The sequence below is a fragment of the Eurytemora carolleeae genome, unplaced genomic scaffold (genome assembly GCF_000591075.1).
Source record: "Eurytemora carolleeae unplaced genomic scaffold, Eaff_2.0 scaffold448, whole genome shotgun sequence".
Classification (NCBI taxonomy): domain Eukaryota; kingdom Metazoa; phylum Arthropoda; class Copepoda; order Calanoida; family Temoridae; genus Eurytemora; species Eurytemora carolleeae.
This window is the reverse complement of record NW_019396364.1, coordinates 52,945-65,882: the sequence shown is the minus strand read 5'-3', so window position 1 is coordinate 65,882 and position 12,938 is coordinate 52,945. Positions and strand designations below refer to the sequence as shown.

The following is a 12,938-nucleotide window of genomic DNA, read 5'->3' as shown; positions in this document are numbered from 1 at the left end:
TATAAACCTTCTAAAATTCCTACTTATTCATAATAATATGACTATTTAAGCAATAGATGAACTTTATAGTAATGAAAAATGACAATATTGTTAAGTAGATGGGGTAAACTAATTGTCCCAGATTAATAGATAAGAATACTTTATGTCAGACCAAACTTAAATAATTGAGAATGCCAGTGTTGATTTTACAAAGAAACAAACCTCCCTTGTACCGGGCCTATGACCCAATAGGGGGTGGGTGGGTTGGTGGATGTCAACCTTGGGACTCGGCTTACTCAGGTTCCCGATAATCCCAACACTTGGTGCGCTTACATCCAGGGTTCAATAATAGAACATGCCCTAGACGGTTTTTAAAACAGACAACCCCAGGCATGGTTGTACACAGGGAAATACTGATGGGTGTGACTTCCTAGGGGACCAGAATATCCCCAGAAGTTTTGTTTAATAATAATAATAATAATTGTTGTGATAATAGGCCATAATCATATATAAATACTCTTCAAATACAATAATAAAACCTCCCTTCTTAATAGGGGGAATACTGCAATTTTTTGGTACTACAGTTCAATAAACAGACTTATTTTATTTTCTCACTTGAATACATATTTCTGATTGGGGGTGGGGCTACTCAGATTAATCAGTGGATATTTATATGCTCAAGAAGGAAGACCACTGTTAAATAGTAAATACCGAAAAACTTCAGCTGTGATGTATCTTCTTGTGTATCTTCTTGGGGTTTTTAATATCTTTGATACTTGTTTTATATTAACTAGCACTGCAGATGATCGATTGCTTTTAAAGTTTTCTTCAATTTGATTTGTCTGATCTAAAATCAGAAACTGTCTTGAAGTCCATTCAATATTTTTTTTTAAATATCTTATTATTCGAACAATATTCATTTGTTTAGTGGTTTAAGCCTTAGGAAATGAAAAAATGTGTAGTGCTGTGAACTCCTGAAAATCAATAAAGTTGAAAGTAGTCCTCTTTTCATGAAGACTTTAACATTTTAAGAGTGAAGAAAGGGCAGTAATCAGAAAAATAAAAAAAAATTAAACACAAAAAAGCCCACCCTGTGTTCAAATGAGAACTGAGCAAAGCCTAGGCTATTTGGATTTTTCAGTCATCATTAAACATTCCTCTGTTAGGGTTTTGAATCAGCTAGTATTTTTTTATAAAAGCATATCCCAGGGCATCATTGCACAAAAGTTACAAGATTTTGAAAGTCTCATTATTTTTACCGTTCTTCTGGTTCAATGGCTTTGATTTCAAATGTATTTGGATCTTTAAGTCATCATTGGATCATCATTACAATGTCCTCCTTAAAGGTTGTCTATTAGCTAGTATTGTATGATTAAGGCGTATCCCAGAGCAGAGAAGGAAGAGCAGGACTGCTCTAGGAAAGCATCGAGTAGGATGATCTATCTCAACCTTGTGGTCAACAAGATCAAGAAACTACGAACTGAAGCTGCTGAAGCAGAAGCTGCTGGGTTTAAACCTTCTCCTTCTAACATTGATCCTAAGAATAGATCAATGCTCACTACACATATGCAGGTATTAATATCATTATTATTTTTATTTTTTCTTCATTAAAAGACAACATGCCTCAATGAATACTAAACCTTATATGCATATATAATATATTGCTTGCCATAAATGTCCATTCTGCTAAATTACAGAAGAAATAAACCTAAAAGATTTATCAATCATTTTTTGTTTGCATTAATTGTTAAAATATGAATAAATGCCTCTCTAAAGCTAACAAATATGTTAAGATATAAATAAGTAAAAAACAATTCGTATATTATTAAGGTGCTGGCAGGCAGGCCAGGAACTATTGGCACGTGGAGTATTGAGAAAGTCGTGAGGTTGCGTGATGAAGATATTGATGAAGATATGTTATATGGGGTAATGCGCCAGTTTCTTCTCACTGAAGAACAACTAGTTGACAATGGGTTTCCCCGTCCCGATCCAGAGGTATTTTTTTGCCTTTTTGGTTCGTTGTACGAACGGATTTGACCTAAACTTTGGGAGGGATCCGACCTTGCTCAGGGCTCGGTGTATTTTTGTAAAGTCAGATTTTGTTGAATTTGCAAATTCAATTAAAAATAAAGGAAAACGACTGTGGAAAACTATTTTATAAAAATGTGTATGCATCAATGTGAAATGTCAAATATTTTTAGTAATGTTAAATTCAAACTTAATCTAATATATTCTCGAATATGTGAATTCATATAAAGTATTATTTGATGATGCACATATTTAATCCTTAGTATGAACTCATTTCCTTAAACTTAATGAGTAAGTAAAAACTAATAAAACTGAAATCTAAGCTATAATTCAGATCGGGTCTGTTTTGAAATAAATTTGGTAAGATATTTTAACATTTAAAGATGTATATATTTTTTAAATTAGATCTTAATTTAATGTTTAGGAGCGTGGTCGTGCTGTGGTAAAGATAGATCCCTTGAGAGTTGTGAAACGTCCAGCGGACCCAGATGCTAGAGTTTGTGACAGATGTAAAGTTGAGTATAGGTATTTTGTTGCTTATATTATAGGCTTGACTCCCTCTTCTGAATTCATACTTGTTAGAAGCTCAAGTCCGAGCACTGCAGATCAAGGATTGAATGAGGGGAGGAAGGCCAGCCACAGCAACTTCTTGTCCGAGCCACATTCTCCTCATTTTATAGTCCGAACCACCTCGAAAACCTCGTCATTCGGTTATTATGTGTTGAAAAGTTTCTAATTCTTGAAGATAAAACTATTTTTAACAAAATTGGCCACGTTTAAATCATGTTTGAATCTTCAAACCCATGAGAATGATGTCAAACTTTATTCAGGAAAAACTTAAAACTTTTCTGCCTCCGTAATGGCATACCTTCGCGATATGAAATAAATAGCAAAATATTTAGCATAAATATGCCTATAATTTTCTCCATGGAACCACCCGGAAAAAATCTATGGTTTTCACTATAATTAAGAAAAAAGATTAAAGTTCTATAATCTAGAAATTATTTGCGACATTCTACACCAGGAATATCTGAAAATGCGCGTAAAAAAGGTGAACATTTTTAAGGATATAGAACTCGAAAACTTTAATTCAATTGAAACTATTCTTTCCAATTTATTAAAATTCAATATTTCATTTATGCCCTATCGTGGCCCGATTCTTAAAAAATTGTTTTTATCTTTGAGGACTAGGCACTATTGGAAAATAATATTGGAAGGACGAGGATTTCGAGGTGGCTCGGACGAGAAAATGAGGAGAATGTGGCTCGGACTAGAAATTGTTGTGGCTGGCCTTCCTCCCCTCGTTGAATGCGATCATTAATTATTATTATTTATAATATAATTTTATTAATAGATGTAAATTCAATTGATCAAATGTTGACTAAGACCTACAGTAAGAAGAGGATTTCTGCCAATATTGAAAATGTGCCCAAAGATATATATATCCTTGCAATTTACTGAATCCAATTGTGTTCCGTTTTATATTGGGTATGATTGTAATTCTATTAATCAAAGTCTGTATGAAGACTGTGGCAAAAAGTTATGGTTTCTAGAATGGAGTAAAATTGAAATTTCGAATTTCATAACATTATAAAATACTATTTCCTTATTTAAAAAAAAAAAAGATTTTTAGTAGTTTTGTTTTTATCAATTGGCTTGATTTATATAAACCATTACTTAGTTTTCTTCAACAATGTTATACATTTCTGTTTCAGTTACTAATTTTTACTTATTAAAAATGGCTTTAATAGCGACAATAATTTTGTTGATGTTCAGTACAACTGTTTTTACAGAGTGGATAAGTTTGGAATGCAGATAAAGAAAGAAGATTGTATTTATCATTGGGGAAGAATATTTAGAAAACGAGGAGACAGAGGTAAGCTCTTAAAGAAGAAGAATAACATGTATGTGTAACAAGAAATATTAACATATGAGATTATATGTATATTAAATAATATGTGAATGGTACAGATACACTTCCACTTGTTACACATTTAAAGCTATGAACATCGTACAGTTAATATTTTTGGCATAAATTAAATAAGTTCAGCAGCTGCTGGTTCCTGATCATTACTGATATATCACAGATTTAAATGATTTCTTGACCTCTGTAATCACATTCATAAAGGGGTCTTAGGTCAGGTGGTAGAAAGTAGACATATTTAGTATTGTAATGTTTCTGGTAGACTTCATTGCCTTTCATATTCCACAGAATACCAAGGGTGATCAAAATGGAAAATGTGAGGAAACTAAGTAATCGTAGATAAATCTCCCAGTTCTCCTGTCTTCTATTCTTCAGTACACATATCCCAACTAGTAGTCCTGCTCCTGCTCCAGCTAGATGTGCTAGATAACCTGTGTTGCTTCCACCATTCATTTCTCGGTTGTACATAGCAAACCCTGTATCACACACTGTGTATACTAGAACTGATAACAGCCTCATTAATCTATACACAGTTGCCCCCTTAGCTAGGCTAATTCTTCCTTCTCGAAATCTCTCACGAATGACCAGAACATCTTCCTTCCAGTTAAGTATAAGGGAGGCAAGATGAGCTGCAATGAGACTGTAGACCCCACCACTAGCACCAGCCAAATACATTCCAGGGTCAAAGGTGGAGGTTGCTAAAGATCCTGCTAGAACCCCTGCTAAGTACACTAATGATATCCTGAAACTTCCATGTGACATCTCTAGTGGCAGACCTACAAAAAGCTGCATAATAATGTTGAGAAGTATGTGTCCAATTCCAGCATGGACTAAGGAATAGGAGAAATACCTCCACAGTTCCCATCTTCTGTATGGGTTATAGATGAGCATTGAACATCTCGGTGCAGGATCTTGCCAAGTTATGCTGAGTCCATGATCTTTGGTTAAATGCACTGCGTGGATACAAAAAAGTACAATTTGAATCAAACTGATACCAAGAAGAACCCATGGCAAAGGCCACCATCTGTAAACTTCAGCAAAAGCTGCTTGTCTCATGTGCTGCAAAAGGCTCGACACCTCAGGCCTGAAAAATTCAATTTTTTTATCTTAAATGAAAAAGAAATTATATTCAATGAAATTCACATAAAATACATTTTCTGGTGGAAACAACATAGCTGTTCTGACAGAAACGATTGATCTATATGTCACAAAGTAAAAATTTTCCTTATTCTAAAAAGTTATATGCTTTTCTAATGAGCAAACAATCCCATTTTACCTCATTTCTAGTCAAGTCTCTAATAAAAGACTACCTGGGTTCATTTTGTTGTCTTTGAATGATGTTTACAAATTCTTCTTGGTCGATGTATCCATCTTTATTCTCATCAACTTCAGACAGTAGACGAGTCAGAGCCTCTCTTCAAAGAAAAATAATATTGTCAAATGAAAAGAAAACATTTGTTTTAATTTTGTTGATAAAAATTGGTTTTTAAAAAAAAAAATTTACAGATTATTTAAAACAAATTTATAAAAATATTTTAAACTATTAAATTTTTTTACATTGATTACGACAAATCCGATAAAATACATCAATTAACAGTGTACCTTGAAAAAGCAGACCTTCCTTGATTTGAAAATGTGTTCAGATTTTGAACTGAAGAGGAAATCCATTTTTTCAAATGTGTCTTTGAAATTTTTCCATTCTTTTCTCCATCCAGCTTATCCAATTGGGAAAATATCTCCAGATCTCTCCTAAATAGAAAATGTAGAAATTCTTAAATGGGTGTTTCTTCAATTTAAGAATATTAGTACTGGGAACTTTAGTGCTTTTTTCAATCTATTCATAAAAGCAACACACAGTTTTATGTTACCGTTCATTCAATTAGGTTAATGAGTTCAAACGGTTCTTTTCATTTATTAAAGACAATTAAAGACCATTGAAAATAACTTCCATTAATTAATGGAACTTTTATTCCAATTTGAATCAGTTTATTTATCTCCAGCATATTCAAGATTCATAATGAGAGGAATTTCTGTTTATGATGAGATATGATGCAGTAGTATTACATCACCAAACTCAATACATATTAGAAAATACCAACTAAAACTATGTGAAAGATAACAATTCGTTGCTGTCTTTAACTTATATGGTAGATCAATAGAAAAGATAAGAAACCCTATTATAAAGTAAATACATGCATTTTTATCTTAACATGTCTCTGAGAAAAAACTTTTTCTAAATTGATGTTTAAAAGTGGTTAACAAAAAATAGTTTTTTAACCTGTCTAGTTTTGTTTGACTCTCTACGCTCTGTAATGATATCTGGCTGGTCTGAAAAACTGAAAAATTGGGCAAACTCAGCCTTTTCTTCATTGCCTTCGGAGGAATACTGTTCAATCTTGATCCTGACATTCTTTCACTATCTCTCTGTCCTGGTTCCATGTCTACCACAGTGTTATTGCCTAAGTGGTTTGCTCTGAAAGTGATCGGTGAATCGTCACTCTCATCTGAGGTTGGTTCAATTAGTGGAACCTCCACTTTCGATGAATCATTGTCATGTACAGCTGTACTTTGTCTGTGTAGTTCATTAATAATGTCTTCTTGGTTGTATGCATTTGAATTTGTTCTCCTAAGAACCAAATCATTGCTTTTCTGTGAATCTGTTTCTGGTCTTTCAGACTCTTCTCTGATCAAACTCAACTGTGCCAACATCTGTAAGAATAAAAGGTTGAATTAATTTCATGTCAATTTGTCATTCAGTTTAAAATCCTTAGCCATTAAATAAAACCATACAAAAACTGTTGCATAAGCAAAATTGTGGAAATTTGTAAATGGATATTTTTCAAATGCAGTTTCTCTGTAAAAGTTACTTATTATGAACTAGCTAAAGGGCCCAGCGTTGCCCGTGGAAAAAAAAATTTGAAAATATTTTTTTTAAAGCCCATGACATCCCCCGGCCACCCAAGAGTGTACACAAAAAATTTCAGCCCAATCGGTGCAGCCGTTTGGCCGTTATACGCAACATATATATATATACAAACGTCTTTTTTTATTATATAGATGTTAAATGATAAATGGTGAATGATAAATGAATGAAATTATGTGTTCAGTCCCTTAATGGGATGTTTCCACGTGCAGGCTTTCACAGTGAATAAGCTGAGTAGTATTTATTCTCTTTCTACTTGTATATGTTAAACATGGAGAAATATTTATACTCCACGTAAAGAGAGAGTTCCCAATTTTGAAGTTTGTAAATTTTTCAGAGCAGTAGTTTAATCAATTCTTCATTTTTAGTCTGTTAAAATGGAGATTAACTGGAATATTTGTACCTTCTTTTAATGCAAGATATGTCGGATTGAAAAGAAATATGTCTAGTTCAATATATAACAAAATAATGTTGGTCTGATAAAAAAGTTTTTAGAAAGCATAATTTTACAGGGGTAAACTTTAAGATTTCAAAGTGAAAAAAAAATAGTTTTTGGCAATATTGGCCGCTATATAAAAATATAAGAAATAATCACTTCTCTTCTCAGATTAAAAAAACCACTCCCTGACTCAAAGTGTTAAAATTAATTTATGAATTATTAACAATTTGCACATCTTCTTAGTTAGTAAGATAAGAGTTAATCCTCATCCACATGTTTTATGCTTTCTACAACTATAAACATGTCTAAGAAGGGTATAAAGAAACCCCTGTCTCATTGTTCTCTTTATTTTAACTTTGTTTGTGTTTCAAGGTCACATATTAGTCACTTATAAATAGACTTGATTTCATTTTACAATGTTATTGTAAAATAGAATTGGGCCTTTTAAATTTTTATGTTTATTATTTTTTTCAGAATCTATAGGAATATTATCATTTTTTGAATCCCCCCAAAATGAATAGTTCAAAGCTAAAAATTATTTCGTGATTGATTTATCATCAGTTTCTTTTCTCCGCAGACGAATCCATCTACTATATTCGATGGTTGACCATTTTATTTATTTATTTATTTATTTATTTATTTATTTATTTATTTATCTATTTATTTATTTATTTAAATTTTTGGCCTGTCTGTCTGAATCGATGTGGCCTAAATTCTTGTGATAATTCCAAAGACTCTGTGTGGAAAGTTTATGGCCTGTCGAAATTGAAAAGTTTATCTAGAACTTTTTTTTAATCATTACTGTTAACAGAAAAATAACTGGTTTTTTTTTGTTTTTTTTTTTGTATTTTTAAGGAATAACGGCGGCTTGAATTAAAAAAACCAACATTTCAAAGCTAATGATGTTGATAGAAAAACGCCTTAAAAGCTTAGTATGCATATGCACAGTGAGACCCATTACACTTGAAGAAAAGGAATACTACTATCATACTCAATTTATGATCTTAAAAAGTCCAATGAACATTGAGCACAGTAAATGTTATTTCGCTTAATTAAAGTGTATCTTCATGTTACTGGTCAAATTATTTACTTTATAACAACACATCATGAAAACAAATTAGAGTGTTTTAATGTCATCTTTCTATTCCACATTTTTGTGGGTCACACTGTATGCCTATTCTCTAAACTAGCCAAGTCTGAACTGAACAAATATGTATCTCTAATATAGAAGATAAACAAAGCAGAGAGCAAATAGTAGATACACAAACCTATATTTATCACCATTTGGGAATATACGTTTACTAGAAATTCAAGGCGCTTCGCGCCCTTCTTTCTAGCCTTAGAGGGCGCTGCGCGCCCATCTTCTAAATTAATTGTAAACATGTTCTCTTTGTGTACATCGTAAAACTAAACAAAAATAATTCGCGGATTTTTACAAAAAATTTCGCGGATTTTCAAAATTTTAAAAAATTTAATGACGATCGAATTTTGATAGAGACAAATATTTGAAATTTTGATGATTCATAAACCTTCCCTGGGCTCCCTAGATGTCCCACAAAAAATTTGGGCCCGATCGGTTCAGCCGTTTTGACGTTTATTGGATACAAACAAACAAACAGACAAACAAACAAACAGACAAGCCAAATTTATATATAGATAGGGTTAAACATATCCAATACAGAGGGAATTCAGAAATTTCCCTTCATTTTACATAAAGGTACTGTAGACGTAATTTTTATTAACCCTCCATTCAAAAAGGTTCACATCGGTACCCTTAAAACCTTTATCTGAATAAGGATGAATGATGTTAAAGCTTAAAATTGATCGTATTTAGAGAGACTGAAGTTTTCAATGATAATTGGAGACTACTGGAGAGTACCGGAGGGTTCTAAATTCAGGGGAGAGAAAATTATTTCTACTGGAGAGCTTTTAAAGTTTTACCAAAATATAAATTCTACCGGAGGGTTTTCTATTCCACTGGAGTACAGACTATTCATATCGGGGAGCCTTGGAATTTGAACCTAAATTGATAATTCTACCGGAGGGTTTTTTAATTCATTGGAGGGATTAGATTGTGTAGAAAAACAGGTTTGAATTTTTCCCCAAAGTGATTCATATCTTACAAAAGCATTTTAGATGTATTTCTATACATTGCTTGTCTGTCTTGGATTTTAGTTGTAAACAGGAAAATCTAAAAAAAAATTATCTACATTTTGCAGGTTTTCAGATATATCAGTAACAAAAAGCTAAAATTATTACCCAGTAGTGTTTATAATATCAATAGTTGAAAACCCGGTAAAATATAAATCACTATGTGGAAAAATTCAAACCTTTTTAGTACACACAGAACATTCCTCCAGTGAATTAATAAACCCTCCAGTAGAATTTTGCTCTTTGTAAGAACTTAAATCCTCCACATTTTGAAATGCAATTTACTCCAGTTGAATAGAAAACCCTCCGGTAGAATTTATATTTTGGTAAAAATTTAAAAGCTCTCCAGTAAAAATAATTTTCTCTCCACTGGATTTAGAACCCTCCGGTACTCTCCAGTATTTTTAGAGTTTTGTAAAGACCTCCTACTTATATTAAATTTTTCTTACACTACTTCCCCCCCCCCCCCGTAAAAATATGAAAAATATGCAAATATATTTGTAATAACTGTTTCCTAGCGTTACCAGCATTTACAAAATACACAATTTTGTAAAGTATACTTAGCTCATGTTTTTTTTACCTTTTCAATATATTTCCAGCATTTTTACAAATGTAACATTCAATAAACATATATACAGTGGGACTTATAAAACTACTAGAGAAAGGGAAGACGACTGTCGGAACAACGCGCGTAATGAATTTAAATAGTTCAATGAGCACGAAGCACAGATATTGTGCAGTGTAAACTGACCCATTTCAGTTAATATGATGATTTTAAAGCTACTGGTAAAACAATTTGTTTTATAACAACATTAAATACACTTGAGATGGATTAAATGTCGTTTTCCTATTCCACAGTTTTATGAGTCACTCTGTTAATTAACAAAATCAAATCATATCAATTAATTATTCGGCAGTAATATTTATAAGTTAAGTACAATGAAAAAATTGTAAAACTACTGCAGCAGGAGAGCTGTTTTCAAAAGAACCCCTATGTAATCCTTGTAATATATTATTATGTTTATTATAAACTAGCTTGGGAACCCTAAAAGTTAATCCCGCCGTTTACCCGCACTTGAATGATTTTACCGGGAAACTAAATTTTCGCTATAGAAGTCGCCCCACATAACTTAGAATTTCAGAACCTAGCTATAACATTCCCGTGGGTCTCCCGAATTCCCCAATCAAAATTTTAGGCAAATTGGTCCAGGGGTTCCTGAGTTATGATCGGACAAACAAACAGACAGTCAGACAGACAAACAAACACCCAGTCAGACACCCAAACAGAGATTACAATGAATGCTTTAATGTAAATAAATGCTTTTTAAAAAACATTTCGTAATCTAAGTAGTTCAAGTATGAAGTATTACATCAATTTAAATGGCCAAAATTTATCTCATATTTGGAAGAACCCAACTTTATTCTTAAACTATCGTTTTCAAGATAATGATTTCAATCTTAAGGTTCTTCCAACTTATTACTTAATAACTTTTGTAAGTTGTAGCTGTGAAAGGTTTTATGGCTCCATGCATTTTAATATTTACTTTGGATTATGTATATGACGAAATAATAGCTTGAAACTGGTCCCTGGCCAACTTCTGTCTAATCTATGTAGTGTGCACTGCTTGAAGACTGCTTTACAACTACAGTGCTTGCTTTGCATGCCTTGTGCGTATCATATAAATAGATAGATAGTTAACTAAAATATTCAAACAAGGATTCCAAATAGTAAAACCCAATTGAGGACCTTTTCACATAAACACGATTTAGACGGGTGCCCCCCCTGGACCTGTTGTGTAATCTATTGATTTCAGGGGGTTTTCACTATTCGTGTATTATTCGCTACTATCACCTTGTTTTTTAAGTATTTTCCCCCGTACGATTTGCGTATATTTGTACGATGTACTATTCGTAAACTGTTTGCGTCAAGGTAAGAAGGCAATGCAAGTTAATTGCAGTTGCGTATTCTCTGCGTACATATTGAAACCAGTTATCTCTGGGATGTGTTTGTAAACAAGAATAGATGCATCAGCATTTAATTTTTACAATTTTATTAATTCACATAATAGTTTCCAATGACCAGAATATTTCATTTATTTTTTTATGTGAAAGATGGATCCCATGTAAGACTGTGACAGTGACATCGTCTTGTGTTTACTTTACAGCCCAGAGAAAGAACACTGCAGTACAAAAAAGCGTACACTTCTGAAATAAATATCTTTACATTATAATTCTTTGATTTGCGTACTACTAGCGTATATTGGTGTACTGTTCGTAAACTATTTCCATATTACTAGCGTATATTAGTGTACTATTTGTTAACTATGTGATTGCTTTTTGTTTACTATTAGTGTACTTTTGTACTATTTTTTTATTATTAGTGTACTATCAGTGTACTAGTAGTGAACAATTAATGAACTCTTAATGTACTCTTAGTGTACTAATATAGTACTATGTGAACAATTAGTGAACTCTTATTGTACTCTCAGTGTACTAATAGTGTACTATTAGTGTACTATTAGTGTACTAATAGTGTACTAATAGTGTACTTTTATCGTACTATTATTGTACTATGTACTATAACTGTTTAGCTACTGGTGGTATGCAGAGTGTATTCTACTGTTGTCAGCAGAATGCGGATTCTACAGGATGCCAGGTTTATATTTGTCTACAGGATGCCAGGTTTATATTTGTCTACAGGATGCCAGGTTTACATTTGTGCACAGGATGCCAGGTTTATTTGTTTACAGGATGACATGTTTATATTTGTCTACAGGATGCCATGTTTATATTTGTCTACAGAATGCCAGGTTTATATTTGTCTACAGGATGTCAGGTTTATATTTTTATACAGGATGCCAGGTCTATGTTTGTCTACAGGATGCCAGGTTTATATTTGTCTACAGGATGCTAGGTTTATAAGTGTCTACAGAATGCCAGGTCTATATTTGTCTACAGGATGCCAGGTTTATATTTGTCTACAGGATGCCAGGTTTATATTTGTCTACAGGATGCCAGGTTTATATTTGTCTACAGGACGCCAGGTTTATATTTGTCTACTGGATGCAAGGTCTATATTTGTCTACAGAATGCCAGGTTTATATTTGTCTACAGGATGTCAGGTTTATATTTGTCTATAGGATGCCAGGTTTATTTTTGACTACTGGATGCAAGGTCTATATTTGTCTACAGAATGCCAGGTTTATATTTGTCTACAGGATGTCAGGTTTATATTTGTCTATAGGATGCCAGGTTTATTTTTGACTACTGGATGCCAGGTTTATATTTGTCTATAGGATGCCAGGTTTATATTTGTCTACAGGATGCCAGGTTCATATTTGTCTACAGGATGCCAGGTCTATATTTGTCTACAGGATGCCAGGTTTATACTTATCTACCAATATTTGAAATCTTCAATGCTTAGATTGGTCGTCATCGAACATTGTACATTGAGAACCAGAAAACTATGGAATGATTGTCGTCCTTGGTAATTT

General features: G+C 32.8%; 2 protein-coding genes across 3 annotated transcripts in view; one reads left to right on the top strand and one right to left on the bottom strand.

Moving 5' to 3' along the window:
- Window positions 1-12,938, top strand: part of LOC111701757 (uncharacterized) — a 35,377-nt gene that overhangs the window by 15,768 nt on the left and 6,671 nt on the right. For both annotated transcript variants that reach the window (XM_023473168.1, XM_023473167.1), the window contains exons 21-25: window positions 1,357-1,551; window positions 1,810-1,974; window positions 2,432-2,532; window positions 3,801-3,883; window positions 12,036-12,100. In XM_023473168.1, coding sequence (XP_023328936.1) covers window positions 1,357-1,551; window positions 1,810-1,974; window positions 2,432-2,532; window positions 3,801-3,883; window positions 12,036-12,100 — 609 coding nt within the window. The remainder of the gene's footprint in view (window positions 1-1,356; window positions 1,552-1,809; window positions 1,975-2,431; window positions 2,533-3,800; window positions 3,884-12,035; window positions 12,101-12,938) is intronic.
- LOC111701762 (rhomboid-related protein 3) lies at window positions 3,971-11,083 on the bottom strand. Its single transcript, XM_023473174.1, has 5 exons — window positions 10,989-11,083; window positions 6,210-6,640; window positions 5,534-5,680; window positions 5,242-5,346; window positions 3,971-5,015 (listed from the first exon to the last, which is right to left on the bottom strand). Exons 2-5 carry the CDS (start codon window positions 6,638-6,640, stop codon window positions 4,097-4,099), a joined length of 1,602 nt encoding a protein of 533 aa, XP_023328942.1. The 5' UTR covers window positions 10,989-11,083; the 3' UTR covers window positions 3,971-4,096.

What these genes read in the sequence shown, in the direction of transcription:
- LOC111701762 (XM_023473174.1), bottom strand. Translation starts at nt 6,640, where the DNA reads ATGTTGGCACAGTTGAGTTTGATCAGAGAAGAGTCTGAAAGACCAGAA. An exon ending in AGTCAAACAAAACTAGACAG is followed by an intron (nt 5,681 to 6,209) that starts GTTAAAAAACTA and finishes TTTTCTATTTAG; the next exon opens with GAGAGATCTGGAGATATTTT. An exon ending in GGAAGGTCTGCTTTTTCAAG is followed by an intron (nt 5,347 to 5,533) that starts GTACACTGTTAA and finishes TTTTCTTTGAAG; the next exon opens with AGAGGCTCTGACTCGTCTAC.